The following is a 17,804-nucleotide window of genomic DNA, read 5'->3' as shown; positions in this document are numbered from 1 at the left end:
ATAAACTACTGATTCACGATTTTGCATAATAACGACTACAAGTCAATACCAGTTACAAATACACAACCAATGTAGTTCGATTATTAAGTGTTTGTTTATTTTGTTCAGTCGCGTTGTTCCATTTGTGATAACCATGAAAAATTGTATCCACCATGATCTTTATATGATTTATAATATCGATATAAATATATAAGCAGAATCGCATTTTTATGATAAAAACATATTTTCATTTTAGTCTGCACTTCAATTATTAAGTAGTCTCTCTGATTCGGCTAATTGCAAAATTAATAATTTTCCTTTTTGCACACTTTGTTACGGTTTTAGTGTCGCATATTATTATTGATATTTAAACGAAAACTTACAAAATATCATATATGTATATTTCTATTTTTTATGATTTCTAATATAGAAATATAAAAATATGATAATGTGTAAAATTTTAAATTAACTAATTAATACTGGATGACTCAGCTAAAAGAGACCACCTGCAGCACTGTCAATAATTATAAAATCAACGTAAATAAAGAAGAAAACTATATCTGTATATTTCTATATTAGAAATAATAGAAGAAAATAGAAATGTACAAATATGATATATCATTAAGTTTTTATTTAAATATCGCTGAAAGTGTAAAAGTTACATTGAATCTATAATTATCCGTACCACCGTATTCTTCATAATTCTAAAATTGTTCCTGAAAAAAACCTTCACCAGTCACGTAAATATTACATTGTCCCCAAAACTCATATCATTTTCAACTAATTCAAATTTATAACAATCTTCGGAGCAGACGAACGTCACCGTTAAATAAGCGAACCCTTAGAAATCAATGAAACATTAACAAAATAATATAATAATGTTATTTTTATAATTATCCCTATTGGAAACCATCGTCGAATGCGCGCTCACAAATATTCTCGGTACGTGTCATCGAACAAACTAGTAGCTATTTCCCAAGTTCGAATTTCGCGAGCGAGTTGCATCCCGAAATGCGAAAGGTTTCTTTCAAAACGATGCCCATTTTTTGTTCCCTCGGCTTTTTTATTGATTTTAGTTCACGCGTTGCCTGCACTCGTACATATTAAATATGTTGTACCACGGTTCGTGCGAATAATTGCAACAGGAGTCGGGATATCCTGGTCGCCGTCGAGAAACTTTTTCCGAAGTACACCCCCTTTCAAAAGTATTAAGACACACACACACACCTGCTTGTATAGTATAAATTGTTAATATTCCATTATTCGGTTTAGGTAATGCTTGCGAGTCTGCAATATGGCATATTAGGTTATATGCGTTTGTCACTTGTGCAATTAGTTAATTGCAATTTGTTCGTTGAAATCGACTCCAGGGTACATTTCGTACTCCTCGCTCGGTACGACACGCATCGATTCCTAATATGTCTCCTTAATACTACAAAATGCATGGAACCGAAGTGTAATCAGTAACACTAAAAAAAACAATTAAAACGGATACCGAAATTGGTCCAAGAAGCAATTAATAAACGCGGTGGATATATCGACGAGAAGGAAATTCAATCTTCTCTTAAAACGTTGCAGTATTTGTTACAGTTCAATGTGAAAAAATTAAATAATTATATACTTATAAATTATATTTATAATATATTATACGTTATAAATTATATTATATACATTATAAGTAATATTCATTAAAAAATTATAACAATTTCATATCGAACTTTCATATTTATCTAATTTTCCGTAAGTTTCATAATACTTTTAGAGGGGGCTGTATTACATCGATGAAAGTAAATATCACTGTGTCGAAAAAAATTTCAGTATTATTCCCCGAACGCTGATTGGCAATTGGGCCGAACTTGGAATTACAACGTTCGGCACGTTTCTTTGATAAAATTCGCAACAACTGCTTCGCGATCGGCGCATCAGGGTGGCACCTTAATGAAAACGGCTGTTGAGGCTCAACCATTGGGAACACCGACTATAGTTAATCGCAATGGCTTCCGACGTTGCGTGTCGTTTGTTATTCAAAAGCCGTGGTTCTGCCAGCGATAAATAAATTCTTTCGTTCGCCGAAAGCTACGTAGCCATAGTTCGATGAAAATAAACTGCGAAATTTTGGAAATATCGAGGAAGCACGGCTGTTATCGGAATAGGATCGCGCGAAAGACCTGAGTCAATAACACTGCCCTATCTCTATCGCTCACCGACAGCACATTTAGCGCCTAATCTTCGACACGAATATCATAATAGGGTGAAATATGAACTAGCTACTCGAAACAGGAGAGCTTGTACACGGTGGTTTTCGTAAAAATCTGCTCGCACGAGTGATCTAACTCCGTAGGATCGTCCAATTCGCTGCTGACGATGCCATATTCAGCTTCCCTGTCACGGCAGTGACAGGTCAAGCGACGAAGTCTCAGCTGCGAACCGCCAAATTAGATTCCGAAAACCGAAAAATAGACAACATCTGGTCTATCCCCAGTCGACGAATGTCCAAAACCACATGGTCGTCAATCCTGATGCACGGAGAATCAGCCATGATTCACTGTATACCCGAAGGTTGACTCATCCGCTATAGTCCGTACCAAACAACACCCACAAAAAACTATACCTACACGAATGATTTTAAGATCGGAGACCTGGACGAGAGGAAATCAGCGATTTACCGTAGAACCAGCCTGCTTCGAGGGACCGTGTCGAAGGTTCGGCACTGTTAACAGCTGTGCAGGGACATCGGCGAGAGTGTCCGATCAAGATCAGTCGTCTGTGCGAGGATAACAGGCTGCCGAGCGACAAGGGAGCTAAGAGACGTGTTAAAACGTCGCGTAAACGACGTGGAAACCGAGGATCGTTGCATCGCAATCGTGGCAGGCGTGAATTTCAAAGCGCTCTAGAATCGTCTAGGAAATCGAAAACGAAACGTCCGCGGATTCGGCTCGCTAGTCGGGGCTTAAACGGGTCTCCACTCACCGGTACCGACGGGAGATATAACGGGTCCATCCTCTGTCACTCCTCCGACCATGTTCGGCCACGTTTCTCCTTGTACTCGAACGTTTTTAGTCGCGTAAGTCACTCGGCCACGGCGTACTGAACGAATATTTACGGTGTGCGGACCGTTCGTGGTATTCTGAGGCGACCATCGGGCGAAATGCTCGATCAATAGTAACGGGCCGAGCTTGCGCGGAATATGCCCCGCTCGCGTCGGCGAACGAGCCGACGATCGCACGACCGCCGACGAATGCCGACGACCGCGACGCCGACGGCGACGACGACGACGGCGACACCGGGAACAATGCTCGGGCCGCGCGCGAGCCAGTGCACGCGTGGGCGAATGGAACCGCTCGGGCTCTTGCTCGCCCACAGGTAACAAGGAGATCGCGGCGCAGGTGACGATGCACTTCGCTGCTAGGTGCATCCACCTAGGGGGAATCGATGCGATATCGATTCGGTCTCTCGGATGCCGACGCGACGCACAGTGATGCGATCTTATGGGCGTTCGGAATAATGATCATAATTTCTAAACTAATTAATTTTCGGCCTAAGTACGTTGATAATTTTTTAAAGGGAATACAAAGATAAATCGATTTGTACGTAAATAATAGTCTGTTATGTCAAGAAAATTGCAACGATTTCGTCTTTTTGTTGAATAAAAAATTCTTTTATCAACATTTAGTATTGTAATTTTTTAGAAACTGTTTACTGACTAATTTTTATTCGAAACATTTTTTATTAAGAATTACTGGATGTCGGGTAACATACATTCTAATACATACGTAATCGACACATATTTGAACATAATATACAAACAAGCAACAAATATTTCAATGTAACAGGGTAATAAATAATAAGAAATTCTGTACAAAAATATTTGCGAAAATCAAACATCAATAACATATTCTTTATAAGATCTTTACAAGAGTATTCAGTCTGGAAGCTTCTCGAATATGCTTTAATCTATTGTTAATATCCACATATAGAAGGTTGCAAAATTTTTCTAAATCTTTGTAAACTTCTTCTGCGCAATCGTTTAAATGGAATGTGTTCTGAATGAAACGAAACACATCCATTTTTTATCATTGGGTGGCCAACGAACCCATTTCTCAGGAATAACCCAATTTGTTCTCGCACTATTAAAAACCATAATTAGAATTACAAATGCAGACCACTGTAAGGAAATTTTGTAGAATAATGTCAAGGACAGTTCATGGAATAGTTTTCCGTTGAGATCCCAGAACATGTTTTGTCTGTTTGGAGAAAAATTAAGTTAAAGATAATCAAACGTATACAGGGTGTCCCAAAAATGTCTCGCAATCCAGAAATAGGGGGTTCCTGAGACCATTTGAAGTAACTTTTTCCTTAGCGCAAATGCAATCCGTGGCTTTGTTTACGAGTTATTAACGAAATACACTGACCAAGGAGAGGTGAGCTCGGCGGCCAAACCAATGAGCGGACGACGCCCAGTTCTGCTCATTGGCTAGGCCGCCTCGCGGCAGCTGATCTCGCCTCTCATTGGTCAGTGTTTTTCGTTAATAACTCGTAAACAAAACCGCGAGTTGCATTTGCGCTAAGGAAAAAGTTACTTCAAATGATCTCAGGAATCCCTCAATTCCTCGAAGTAACATAATTTTGGTACACCCTGTATGTGCTTTCTACCAAATGTGTCTGGAATTAATCTTTTATTAATATTTTTTAACATTCTGTACATAAATATGATTATTTAGACATTTCAACATAGTATAAACATTGTTTTGAATCAATATGAAGCAGTGATTTTTTCAATTTTTGTTTCTGGTTCCGTGCACTGTGCGATGTTGCCACGTACAATGGTACCGTTTCCTTAAAAAGTTGATCACAATTCATAATTTTCGTACGAATTTAACGAAAATTTACTTTTTGGAATTGCTGGATTTCAACATGTTGTCGAAAATGCACTATTCAGAATTGAAAATATCATTTAGAGGTACAACGTGTTATAATGTCGACAGTGACCTGGAAAACCGTTTTTCTTAAATAAAATTGAATTTTTGAAGCTTTACAATTTGCAAAAATGTATTATGCGTCAATTATTATCCTTCGAAACTTCAAAATACAAAGTATTAGCCATTTTAGATGTGTATTTAATAGTCTAGTAGTTATCTATACTTAATAGTTATATTCTATGACTGCATTTTTATTTATAAATGTTGGTAAACGATTAATTTCATTTCCTATTCTGTGTTAAGCTAGCATTGTTTGTAAAAAATGAAAAAATTCGGCATAAATATGTGATTTAGATCAAAAAGATTACGAGTGCTTTTTGTGGTACCTTTGTGGTACCGACGCACAGTGGTACCTTTGTGGTACCTTTGTGGTACCGCAGCACGAGGCTTTGACAGAAGGTCGGGACGGACTCGAGCCGCGTTCGAAGTATTGAACAAGTCACAAGGCGAGAACTTTCCGGATTTGTTTTACTACATAACAGTGATATTTGTAAGAAAAACGACCTTGTACAACGTACAGCTGATCTTTCACTGCACTGTCATCAAACACTGATCACTTAATTAATCACTGACAATCCGAAACATTTGTGGATATCACGAAAGATGACTGAGACGCGTTTGCAGATAATCGTTTATACGACACGTTCGCGGATAATCGTTTATTCGACGCGTTCGTTCGGCAGTCGACGTTTCACTGCCAAAAAATCGAGGCCTCGACCGTGGGCCCTTGTCGTTCGTCTTTCGGCCGTCCGAGGAAATAACACCCGATACCATTTTCTTCGAAGCGCAGGGTACCGTCAAATGAAATAAACAAGATATGCCGAGACGTAAACTGTGTCCGACCCGCTGTCACCGACAGTACCCGGCGCTCTTAGAACGTAATTAATGGCCGTGCGAAGAAAATGGTATCGAGTGTCATTTCCTCGGACGGCCGAACGACGAACAACAAGGGCCCACAGTCAAGGCCTGAATTTTTCGGCAGTGAAACGTCGACTTCCGAACGAACGTGTCGAATAAACGATTATTCGCGAACAAGTCTCAGTGATCTTTCGTAATATCCACAAGTGATTCGGATTATCAGTGATTAATTAACTGATCAGTGTTTGGTGACAGTGCAGTGTAAGTGAACTTCGCAAATAACCATATCAGAGGTTCCACCGACAGTATCCCTCGAATGTTGCGGTCATCGACCTGGGATCAGCTGTTCGTTGTACGAGGTCAGTACGTACGAGTCAGCAAATGCATCCTCAACTAAATGGGTGAGTTTCTTATCGATAATATTTTTCATATTTCTCTAAAAAACAAATCCTTTACGTACCTTAACGCGATTATTTATTATTAAAGCAGCTTTGCGAATCATTCGTTGAATTCTGTTCGTACACGGAATTATTTAAATTAAAATATCATTTACGAACTTTGTTAATCTTCACTGTACACCTTGCATAAAAATTTCATATGGTACACATAAGGTGCCATGCACACCAGAAAATTAAAACGGCTGTCACGGTTAAACTACATATTATTTCGAGTCCGAAAAATTAGTGAATATTCTTCAGACGTTCTAAAGTAAAGGTGAACAGCGTTTTTCTTAAAAAAATCACTGTTATGTAGTAAAAAAAATCCGTAAAGTTCTCGCTTCGTGACTTGTTCAATACTTCGAACGCGGCTCGAGTCCGTCCCGACCTTCTGTCAAAGCCTCGTGCTGCGGACTCTCTCGCGGACCCTCTCTCTCGCACCGTCACCTCTCATTGGCCAGTGTTTTTCGTTTATAACTCGTAAACAAAGCCGCGGATTGCATTTTCGCAAAGGAAAAAGTTACTTCAAATGACCTCAGCTACCCCTCATTTTCGGCTGTTAAAATAATTGTGGAACACCCTGTATATATACGTATTTATTTCACAGGTATATAATTCGTCATAAAATTTAATTAATTAATTTGAGATACAATCTTAAATTTAATGTATCTTATAGAAAAAAATATTTAATAACATTATGTATAAATATAATGATTAAATTAGTAAATTAATTATAAATAAAATATAATAATAAATAAATAATATGAAGTAATTCGGCAAAATAATTATATTCACCTGGTTAACAAAAACATGTGCTTTAGTTTAAAATTTAATGTGAGTCCTACTCAATGATGAGTAAATAGCTTCCAGTATTTTAACTATACGAAGATAGGATAATCATTTGTCTTTTAATTAAAGGCGGGAATAAAGGGGTTTATGAAATATAAACTGCCTTACATGAAAAAAATAAATTAAATTTTAAGTTAAAATACTTAAGTAGAATTTTACGAGAAGACTATGTAGAATTTTTTAATTTAATTAAAATTTATGACAGTAACATCTGTTGATAACAGTAATCAATGTTTGTAACTAAGGAAATATTTTTTTTTTAATAATATGGATAAATAGATAAATTAGCTGATGGATAACAGCATCATATCTTGAGAGGTCATATTAATAATGATGTTTGTGACCTCGATTATGAATTAAGAATTATTTTAAATGCAGAATTTTAAATATTAAGTCTGTCCGACTTTTAATATCTTACATGATTTGAGTACAGATTTGTGTAAGTCAAATCGGTCTCTATCTTTAATCTGATTTCTATATTTTTGTACGAAAGGTCTAATTATATATATTAAACTATTATTATTATATGTAATAATTTATCTTGGCAGAAAAAGTGCATTAAATTTAGAATTTGATTACATATAATAATATTTAGACAATAATTTTAAAAAAGATAGTATTTTATAATTGTTTGCTTTTTTTATTATTGTTAATAATAATAATAATAAGACTAGCATTTTTAACTTTATTTTAACGGAAAGTTTTAGGATATATCCAAAATCGTTAGGGACGTAATAAGGATATGGGGATTTTAGGAATTTTACAACCTTTTAGTTATGTAATTGAATGATTAAATAAGGAGATTTTTTTACTTGAAAATATTAATTTTAATTATTATTTATTAATTCCTATTTAATATCAATTTTATCTTTAAGAATATTTTTATTATAATGCAAGAAATATGTAGATATATGTATATGTATGTACTTCTTACAGTTTAATACAATTAACTTTGAAATCAATTGAAAAAATTATAACAACTTTCTATCGATTTCTCAAATTTATTTAATTTTCTATGAGTGTCCTAATACTTTTGGAGGGGAGTACATATCGCTTATAACCACATCACATACTGCGAAAGCAGTAAAACAGTACTTTCATTGAAAATTGTTGTGGAAACCTTTAACCTAGCTGTAGGTTCATGCAAGGATATAGGACAATTTCAAATCATTACCGAATAAAATAAAATCTATTCAACATGAGTAGGAGAAATTAGAACAAAATACTGCTAAAAAACTGTATAAGGAGGAGCCACAAAATATGAAGCATTAATATCATTTGTTGACTTATTGCTACACATAATTTTTAATTAAATGTGCTATTATGTTGATTCACTGTACTTACATAAAAATTATTTTCCTTCAAGTAAAATTGTTTAGACTGGCGAAATTCAATTCTATTTCATTTGTGTATGTCTATAGTGGTATTTTTCCTGTATAGAAACAAAACCTTGATCCTTGGTCGTAGTGTAAAATAAATAAAAAATTACGTTAACTTTACATTAATTTTGTCCCGTATAGTAAGTGCACGAACAATTTTTCAGTATCTAAACGATAATTTTGAAATTCTTTGTACTTAATATTTATTTCACAGGAAATCACTGTTAAAATCACTGTTATGGATTTTCAACTTTTTCAACTATGAAAAAAGTTTAGTATAGTTACTTTACCAAACATTCCCATTTTCAGTGACGAGTAAAAGCGTAAGCACACGCCGTTACATTATTGATTAATTAGGCAATACTATTATATTTCACAGGAAATAATTGGATAAAGGCAATCAAAATTATTAGTTGATTATTTTAAATGAAAAATGATCAACCTCTTTTATGAATAACAATATTTTTTTTTATATAGGAGTACTAAAATAATATTGTGTCCTTTTTTCTTTATCAAATCATGGATAATTTCTGGCTCAATATTGTACCACACTTGTTATATACTTGTTCGGTTATATCTAACTGAGGTTCTTCGTACTGTGTCAGTTTCATTTTCACGATCGATCATAAATTCTCATTCGTAATTGATATTGAGATTGTGAGTAGGTCATTCCAATGCAGAATATTTTGGTTTGCGATCCAATTTTGTTTCTAATTTCGTCGTGTGTTTTGGATCTCTGCCATGATGGTATACAATTTGTTTCTGATTAGATTTTATAAATATAGGTAGATGACTTTCTAGAAAGCTTATGTATTGTTGCTCTTTACGCATCATACACCCTATTTTAACTAAACACCTCTAACACATGATCGAAACACCTCCGTGCTTTTAATCTAATTTTTTTTAAAGCACGACAAACTATTCACTTTGTGCCAATTATATCGAGTTTTCGAGTAACGATTTCTGAAAATCTAAGTGAATAATGTATGCAATTTCACGAGCACCTCAATCAGGAACAAGTTGCGGATTTCTATGTTTACTTGTTGACGGAGCACACATTTAACTTTTTCTTATTTTCTCAACAACTGCATGAGATACTTGACATGCTTGAGTGATTTGTCGTAAAGAATATCTTTTATTACATAACGAAATAATAGAATTTTTTTTATTTTCACTTAACGGTTTCATATTGCCTTATTATTTCAAAACAAATTACTGAACCGAATTAACGTTTCCTGGATGTCACAGTTTATAGCAACATTCAGGTATAAGTATGTTTGTTTACAATTCGGATCGACCTCTGTTATTATAACTTCCTTTAGATCTTAGGCAGCGTGCAAAACTATAAACATGGCATCGCATATCTATTTACCTTAAATTTATTGTATATTATTGTTACTAATTATTGTTACTTAATTTTTCATTTGAAATGAAAATTTTGATTCCATTTATCGAATTATTTAATGTAAAATATATTAGTATTATTCGATTAATCAGTAATGTAACGTTGTGTGCTTACGTTTTTGCTCGCCACTGTATACAATAAAGAGATTCAGCAATTTTACCGTTGCAAATGAGAACCTTACTAGAAAAATTAACAATAACTAAATCATTGGTATTTATAGTATCGTATATTTTTCAAATACATAAGAAATAGTTTACTCAAATAAAATTAATAAAAGTACAATAATTGGTTATGTATACCATACTAGCATATGTTATTTTTTCTGCAAACATGCGCAAGATACTCGAATAAGGAATTTCAAACACACGGGGCAGCGTTGATTTGAAAGATCAAATGTTTCATAGCTATATGATCGAAAGGAAAAGTTTGCACAAAATGATATTAAAAATTATTTCGCTGCCTGTTGAATGCAACAGTAGTAAATTGTATAATTATATATAGAAGAAATAGTCAAATTACAAAAGTTATATCATTTACGATTCCGTAGAATATGTTGATCGAAAGTTTACTAGTGACATATAGCAGCAAAAAAAAAGAAATAAATCAAGTACAACACCGGATAGTACAGTTTCAAGACTTGCGGGCAGACACTTCATTTCGAAAGTTCCTCCCTCGGATAATAAAGCAAGACCACAAAGAAGATGTGTGATATGCTCAAAACACGGAAGAAAAAAGATACTGTACATTTTTACTTTGTTTGTCACGTAGGACTTTGTTTAGAAAAGTGTTTCAAAATTTATAACACGATATTAAATTATTATGGTGAAAAACTATTATTTTTTAAAATTAGGATTTACGTAATTTCATTAATTAAATGTAGCTATGACAGATATGTAAAAAGTTACAATAATCAATAAATGGTATGGAAACATTCAGAATAGCTCACGCAAGTATTCGAACACCTTTTAAAACGCAATAACTTTTTTAAAACTGGACTAAGGGATTTGAATTTTTTCAGATGATAGCGGGATTAGTTTACCAGATGATGACCAAAATGCTTTTTTTAAATTTTGTTATTAGTATCTGAGCCTATAACGAAAATTTAAAAAATGCCTCTCGTGGATCTCGGTAACTTACACATATGCGTGCTGAAAATTTTTATCGAAATCGGTTCACGATTTTGACCAAAAACTGGAAAAAATCTGCAGTTTCTTAGATCTTTCAACGCTTGTAGCTCGACTCTGGATTAACCGATTTCGATAAAATTTTCAACACGTATATAAGTTATCGAGATCTACAAAGGCATTTTATAAATTTTTGTTACAGGCTCAGATAATGAAGGTAAAATTTTTTTGTCATTCCAAGTAATAGCAAAATTAAAAAGAGGCAGTTTAGTCGTCGTCTAGTCTTCCATCTATCATCTACAAAAATTCAAGACACTTAGTCCAGTTTTAAATAAGTTATTGCGTTTTAAAAGGTGTACTTTCAATTTTGTGAGTAACTGTACATGTATACTGTTATGGTTCACGATAGGTATATTTACGAGCTCTTCGAGGTGTTCAGTTTTTCTCCAACTGCTCGCTTCTCTATTCCAGCAATGCCGTTTCTTTCGATTATTCGAATCCGTCCGAACAACTTGGTTTCATTTGAGTTTTATTCGAATCAGTTCGAAAACCGATAGGTATCTTTCAAACTGTTTCGTTAACTTTTCGATGGATGTCGCAGTTGGATAACCCATTGACAGAATGATGGTATATTAACGAACAATCATGACCAGAATCTAATATAAACGATACCGTCTTATCCGACTTGAAGTTGACATGGCTCGTATATCAATCCACTGCATTTCTTAGACATTAAGTTGTAATATGTTCACTTTCGTTACAAGCGCAGCGTTTGATGTTAGTCAGTTTATCAAATCGGCTCCTTGACATCAGTAGTCGACCAGTAGTTTGATTTGTTGCATTTTGGATCCTGCATTTCTCTCGACGGTCTTTTCGATTTTTAATTTTACCCCGTGCCTCCGTGACGAGTGACCATTGCAACAATGGCCTCCATAAGCGAAACACTCATTATCTGGTCAATATACTCCATGGAGTGTTGCAAAGTTTCGTTCATAAATGGTTCAATTGCTTTGTAGTCGTCAATGTTGGTGATATATTAATTTTGAACACAGCGATACAATAGGGTGATTGCCAAAAGTGTCAGTACCAAAGTACTCTACCCAAGCAGCCTGTAAAGCTGGCTATTTGTTTACTATTACTCGCAGGCGTCAAATTTTAATATACTACACCGCAAGCTTTCCTGTAAATAAGCGATCATACATATAAAAAAGCTCTCGGTTCGCAATAAAATTAAATTTTATCCATCGATCTCTATTGTATGCACCAAATATTTAGAGGCAAGTTTTTTGTGTCTTTTTGGTTGAATGATTTTGGCAACATCTTCAGACGATTTTCGAAATAGCACTTTCGTGGCGATATTGGTGTTACATTAGAAGTTCTATTATAACAACCCAAACAGTTTCGAAAATGAAACATTTTGATTGCTCAAGTTACCGCATTCCTTCCATGTTTATTCCTACGTTTCTATGTTTTTGAAAAAATATCGCGTAGATCAAGATGATAATAATATTTATTCATGCCCACAGGTGCCGACGAGCAGGATACTACATCATATTATATGCCGATAAAGTTGCAAGAGTGGTAACTAGAAGCTCGGAAATACACATTCCTTGTGAAATAATCCAGTAAATCCTTAATGAGAAAATCAGGAACAACAATAAGAAGATTTAGCACAACATATACTACTATATAAAAATATCGAGATTCTTAAAATGTATCCCGATAGTATAAGTAGTAACGATGAAGATGAACAGAGGTTGAGGAATTATGAGTTATTTTCTATTATACGCAAAAAACTGCCACAAGAACGAATTATGAAAGACATTGGAAACTGTCTAAAGAATGGTGCAGAAATAAATGCTCTAAATGCACGAGGAAAAACAGTTTTAGATGTTGCATGTGATAAAAATTATGAGAATTTAGTTGAATTTCTTTCTGCACTAGGTGGTAAAACAGCATTGGATTTAGCAGATGGTAGCGATACTGATTCATATAAAACTCAACAGCATAGTGATATAAATAGAACTAAGTCACAGCAGCAAATTTGGCAACCAATAAATATGGATGCTGCTGACAATCAGAAAGTAAATTTACCATTACCGGTTGCCGCGGCATATGGAAATGTAAAAGATATAGCATCTGTAATTAATCTCCAATTACCTTCAAGAGAAACTACTCTTACAGAAGAACAACTCAAATTGTTAAAACAAATTAACGAAGAAGGTAATACACTATTATCAATAGTGATTGATATCAATTGTCATAATAAATTAAAAAAGAGTGCTGTAGATTTAGCTTGGGAAAATTATTAAAAGCTGATTCAGATTTTCTTAATCACTTTGATCTAACTGTGTTAAATGAAGGAAATGTTCAGAAGGAATTTAAAGAATTTATTGGAAAGAGAAATTCTTTACATGAATAAATTAAAGAAAACCATTTAGAGGATATTAAAGTTTATACGGATACTATTAGCGAATCGAAGCTTTGCTTAAATAGTGAAAGTCAATCGGCAATGTTTACAGCTATTGAAAAAAAAAGATTCGAAATTTTTGCGTTTCTTAAGTCCGCTGGATCCATGTTTAAAAATGGAGATGAAAAAGAATGCATAAATAAACTCTCTCAAGGAGAAAAAGATACTCTAAACACAGAAATGATTTCTAAATTTCCTCAAATTGATCAAGGACATATTCTTTACCTAAGATCAAAATCAAGATCAGAGAAACCCGTCGACAAAGAGCTAATCGAGAAACTTTATAGGTCTTTGGATGCTATTCCTGAAGTTTCAATAATTCTAAAAGTGATACAATATATAGATTGTCTTGACATAATTTTTGATTTTGATAATACTGCTTCAGAAAGTACAAAAGGAACTACTGATTATAAAGACGGTAGAATTTACTTAGCAGCTAAGATAGAAGAAAATAATATTAACGCATCTTGCAATCTATATCCTATATAAAAATGATTGTAATCCATGTGACAATAATTTAGAAAATTGTGAAAAGCGAGCTTTTGAAACAATAACGGCGAATATTAAAGATTATTCAAAAGATTTAGTTAAGGAGATACACAGTAATACTGAAGATAGCTCGCTCATAACTCTAGCAAGAGCATTTACATATCCGGAGGATGAGCAGCAATCTGAACTAATTGTAAGTATTCCGCATATACTTGCACAATATCATGATGAAGGAAGAAGATGGTTGCTTAATGCAAATAAAGAAATCAAGTCGCTTTTTGAGTACTACACCGATCAAGCAAAAGGAGGAATAGAGCATATCGATGTAAGGAATTCATTGAAAACAGTTTTTTAATTAAGCCAAGGAATAGTGTACAAGTTCTTAATGAATATTTAGGAGAAATGAACAATATAATAAAATATGAGATACATTTTGAAAATCCTATTGATCTTGACAACTTTCTAAGGTCAAACGAACAAGTTTTTCTTCTAAAAACAGAGAACACGTTGTTAAGCATTTTAAGTATTTATGAAAGCTTAACAATTGAGAATAGAAATTATCCCATACGAGATTGTCTTTTTTTAAAATGACAACCACCTATACTATTCTGCAGCAGGAAAAATGCTATGCATAAGATATCCCTACGATTCAGATAAGTCCATTAGGCACAATTGGCTTAGAAGGAGCATATTCTAACTTAGTTGACGAAGTCAATATGAAAACTTTGGTTGATAAATTATTATCAGAAGAATCAAATGATATTTACATTATTAGTGGGATACCTAGCACAGTCAAAGAGAACAAGTTAATTGAATACCTAGTAAATGCAGATATAGATAATAGCAAAATACCAAAAGTGAATGATCTCAAAAGTCGAATAGCAATATTGAATCAAGATATTGACACAGCTATTGACAATAGAATACAAGTAGCTGGTGATCAATTTAAAAAAGAAGATTTTAAACAAATATGTCAGAACAATCGGGAAAGAAAGATTTATTGGATTAATGTAAAACATGAAGGTAGTGCATCTAAATTCATGCTAGAACAAATTTATAACCCTGACTTTTACTTAAAAAGTAACAGATTTAATAATGAAGTAATTATTGAGAAGAATGTAAAAGAACAGTTAGCGAGTCCTACACTTTCTGAAATATTTATTATCGGTGGCCGAAGCAAAAAGGAGGTCACAAGATGGCTTCAATTTAGTGATAATAAAGAACAAATAGAATTTGAAAGAAATTATAAGGATCATAGGATTAAGTTCCTAAATTCTCAACATAATATGCTAACTATTTTTGAAGAACTAGTTGTACAAAATTACGCCAAAACAGTTCATTTGCTTAAGTTTGAACAAGAACAGCTTATTTGGTGTAAACTTATGGTTCATTAAAGAATTTGAGTAAATATAGAGGTAAAGACCATAGAAATTCTAAACCTTTAATAGGTGAAGATGCTTTAATTATTGAAATTAAAGACGATAAGGTGGTAATTATCGCTGGTGATCCAGGAATTGGCAAAACTACTACTTTGGTTAAGTTATACGAGTTACAGTATGTATTACAATCTGGCGCAAGAGAGTCAATAATTAAATCGCATTGGTTGATTACAATCAATCTAAAAGATCACTTAGATGCAATAAGGGATATTGATTTTAATGTTCCAACAGAAATAGTACAAAAAATAACAGATTTTTTATTACAAGTTGATAAAAGTATAAGCAATGATTTTGCCAGAAGATTATTAGGTATGGCGCTGGTAAAGCAGGATTTTGGAATACCTTTATTAATAAAATTTGATGGATTTGATGAAGTTTTAGATGAAGTGAATAGAGATAAAGTTATCACATTATTACAACGTTTGAAAGATAAAGCTAAAGCTAAATTATGGATTACTACTCGTCTCCATTGTGAGCATATTTTAGAGAGTTCAGTTTCAACATTTGCTATAAAGCTTGAACCAACTGGTGATGAAACAACGAGCGAATTCATTAAAAATTACTTAAAGAATCATCTAAATCACATTTTAAGTCATCTTTGGCGATAGCGACGAAAAAATAGAAAATACCCTCCTACAACACGGCATCCTATAACACGGTTTCGCTCTAACACGATAAGAAAATTGCAAAAACCTTTGTACAGCACTGTACTTTTACAGCTGTGGCGAGGCTTGCCGTCTTAAAGATACAGTGTTGCCACTGAGATGTATACATTTCTATCTCAGTGAGTGTTGCGGAAATTATTTATTTTCATCTCCGTGGCCTGAAAACAAAAGTGTCTCACACTGCTCGTCGGCAGTCTGCTTCGAGTCACGATGTGTTAAAGAATAACATTTTCGTCTTTAAGACACTAAGCTTCAGTCCCAAGCCATGTCCGATAAAGATAAAAAAACAACATTCTAGAGGAAATTTATTTCTTTAGTAGTAAAGATACAAATCTTGGATCGTCTTTCGAAAGGAGAAAAAGCATCTCACATTAGAAAAAGCCATAATTTGGATGAAACAACAGTCCGGACTATCAAGAAAAATGAAAAAGAAAAAAGAAGTGCAGTTGCTGCAGGATCTTTCACATACGCAAAACGTGCAGCTCGCTCCCGGGCGCCAATAATTGAGAAAATGGAAAAGGCACTCAGCATTTGGATTGATGATTGCTGTCAAAAAAGAATTCCATTAGATGGCAATATCATCAAACAAAAAGCACTAAAAATTTACAAACATCTTAAAGAACAAAGAAAATCCTCTGTCAACCCAGATTTTGTGGCAAGTAAAGGTTGTTCGAAAAATTCAAAAAGCGTTTTGCAATTCATAGATCATGAAGCCGCTAGGACGTATCCAGAAAAAGTTCAAAACATTATAGAAGAGCAAGGATACACAGCAGATAAAGGGGCTTTGGTGGAATAAAATGCCGAGTAGAACCTTTGTGTCGAAAAAAGAAAACACAGCACCCAAATTTAAGGTGTCTAAAGATCGTCTAACGCTCCTTTCGTGCAGTAATGCATCGGGGGTCTTTATGTCAAAACCCTTGTTAGTTTATAGATCTTTAAATCCTCGTGCACTTCAAGGCGTAAATAGAAACACCTTACCGGTATATTGGAAAGCAAATCCAAGAGCTTGGGTAACTAGAAATTTATTTAAAGATTGGTTCTTAAATTGTTTTGTGCCAAACGTTGAACGTTATTTAAGACAGAAAATTTGAGCTTCAAGGCGCTATTACTATTAGATAATGCTCCATGTCACCCACAACATTTGAATCATCCCAACGTCAAAATACTGTTCCTACCACCTAACACTACTTAGTTGCTCCAACCATTGGTTCAAGGTATTATTTATACCTTTAAAACGTATTACATAAGAAGAGCATTACAGTGGATTTTAGACGTAACAGATTCAAAATCAATTAATGTAATGGAAGCTTGGAAGAAATTTTCAATCAAGCACTGTATCGACATCATATCTTTGTCGCTGAAAGAACTGAAAACATCAGCGTTAAATGCGTGTTGGAAGAAGATATGGCCCTCTTCAGTTGAAATAGACAACGTGCGTGAATCGTCAGAAAATGAAATTGGTGGTATATTAGAACTTTCTAAATCAATCGGAGGCGAAGGTTTTGTGGACACTAGCACTGATGAAGATTGTGCAGTTAATAATTTAACATTAAAAAAATTACAAGAAGGCCTAAGCTTAGCTGAAAATCTCGAGACATTATTCTCGAATGCAGACCCTTCCACTGACAGAAGCCGAAAATTCAAAAGGGAGCTGCAAAACTGTCTAGCTTCATACCGAGAAATTTACAATGACCTGGTAAGAACCAGCAACCAAAGTATAATTACAGACTT

At 34.1% G+C, this 17,804-nt stretch overlaps 1 protein-coding gene across 3 annotated transcripts in view; it reads right to left on the bottom strand.

The window, feature by feature from the left end:
* Syt4 (Synaptotagmin 4) overlaps nt 1–3,191 on the bottom strand; it is a 41,516-nt gene extending 38,325 nt beyond the window's left edge. The window contains exon 1 of one of the 3 annotated variants that reach the window (XM_033466332.2): nt 2,950–3,191. In XM_033466332.2, the coding sequence (XP_033322223.1) occupies nt 2,950–3,001 (52 nt within the window). In that variant the 5' untranslated portion in view covers nt 3,002–3,191. The remainder of the gene's footprint in view (nt 1–2,949) is intronic. The other 2 variants (XM_033466333.2, XM_033466334.2) reach the window with 2 other exon arrangements.
* Nucleotides 3,192–17,804: the final 14,613 nt, after the last annotated feature.

Source organism: Megalopta genalis, chromosome 5, assembly GCF_051020955.1.
Source record: "Megalopta genalis isolate 19385.01 chromosome 5, iyMegGena1_principal, whole genome shotgun sequence".
NCBI lineage: Eukaryota > Metazoa > Arthropoda > Insecta > Hymenoptera > Halictidae > Megalopta > Megalopta genalis.
Note: the sequence above shows the minus strand (reverse complement) of the source record. Positions and strands in the feature narration are given on the sequence as shown.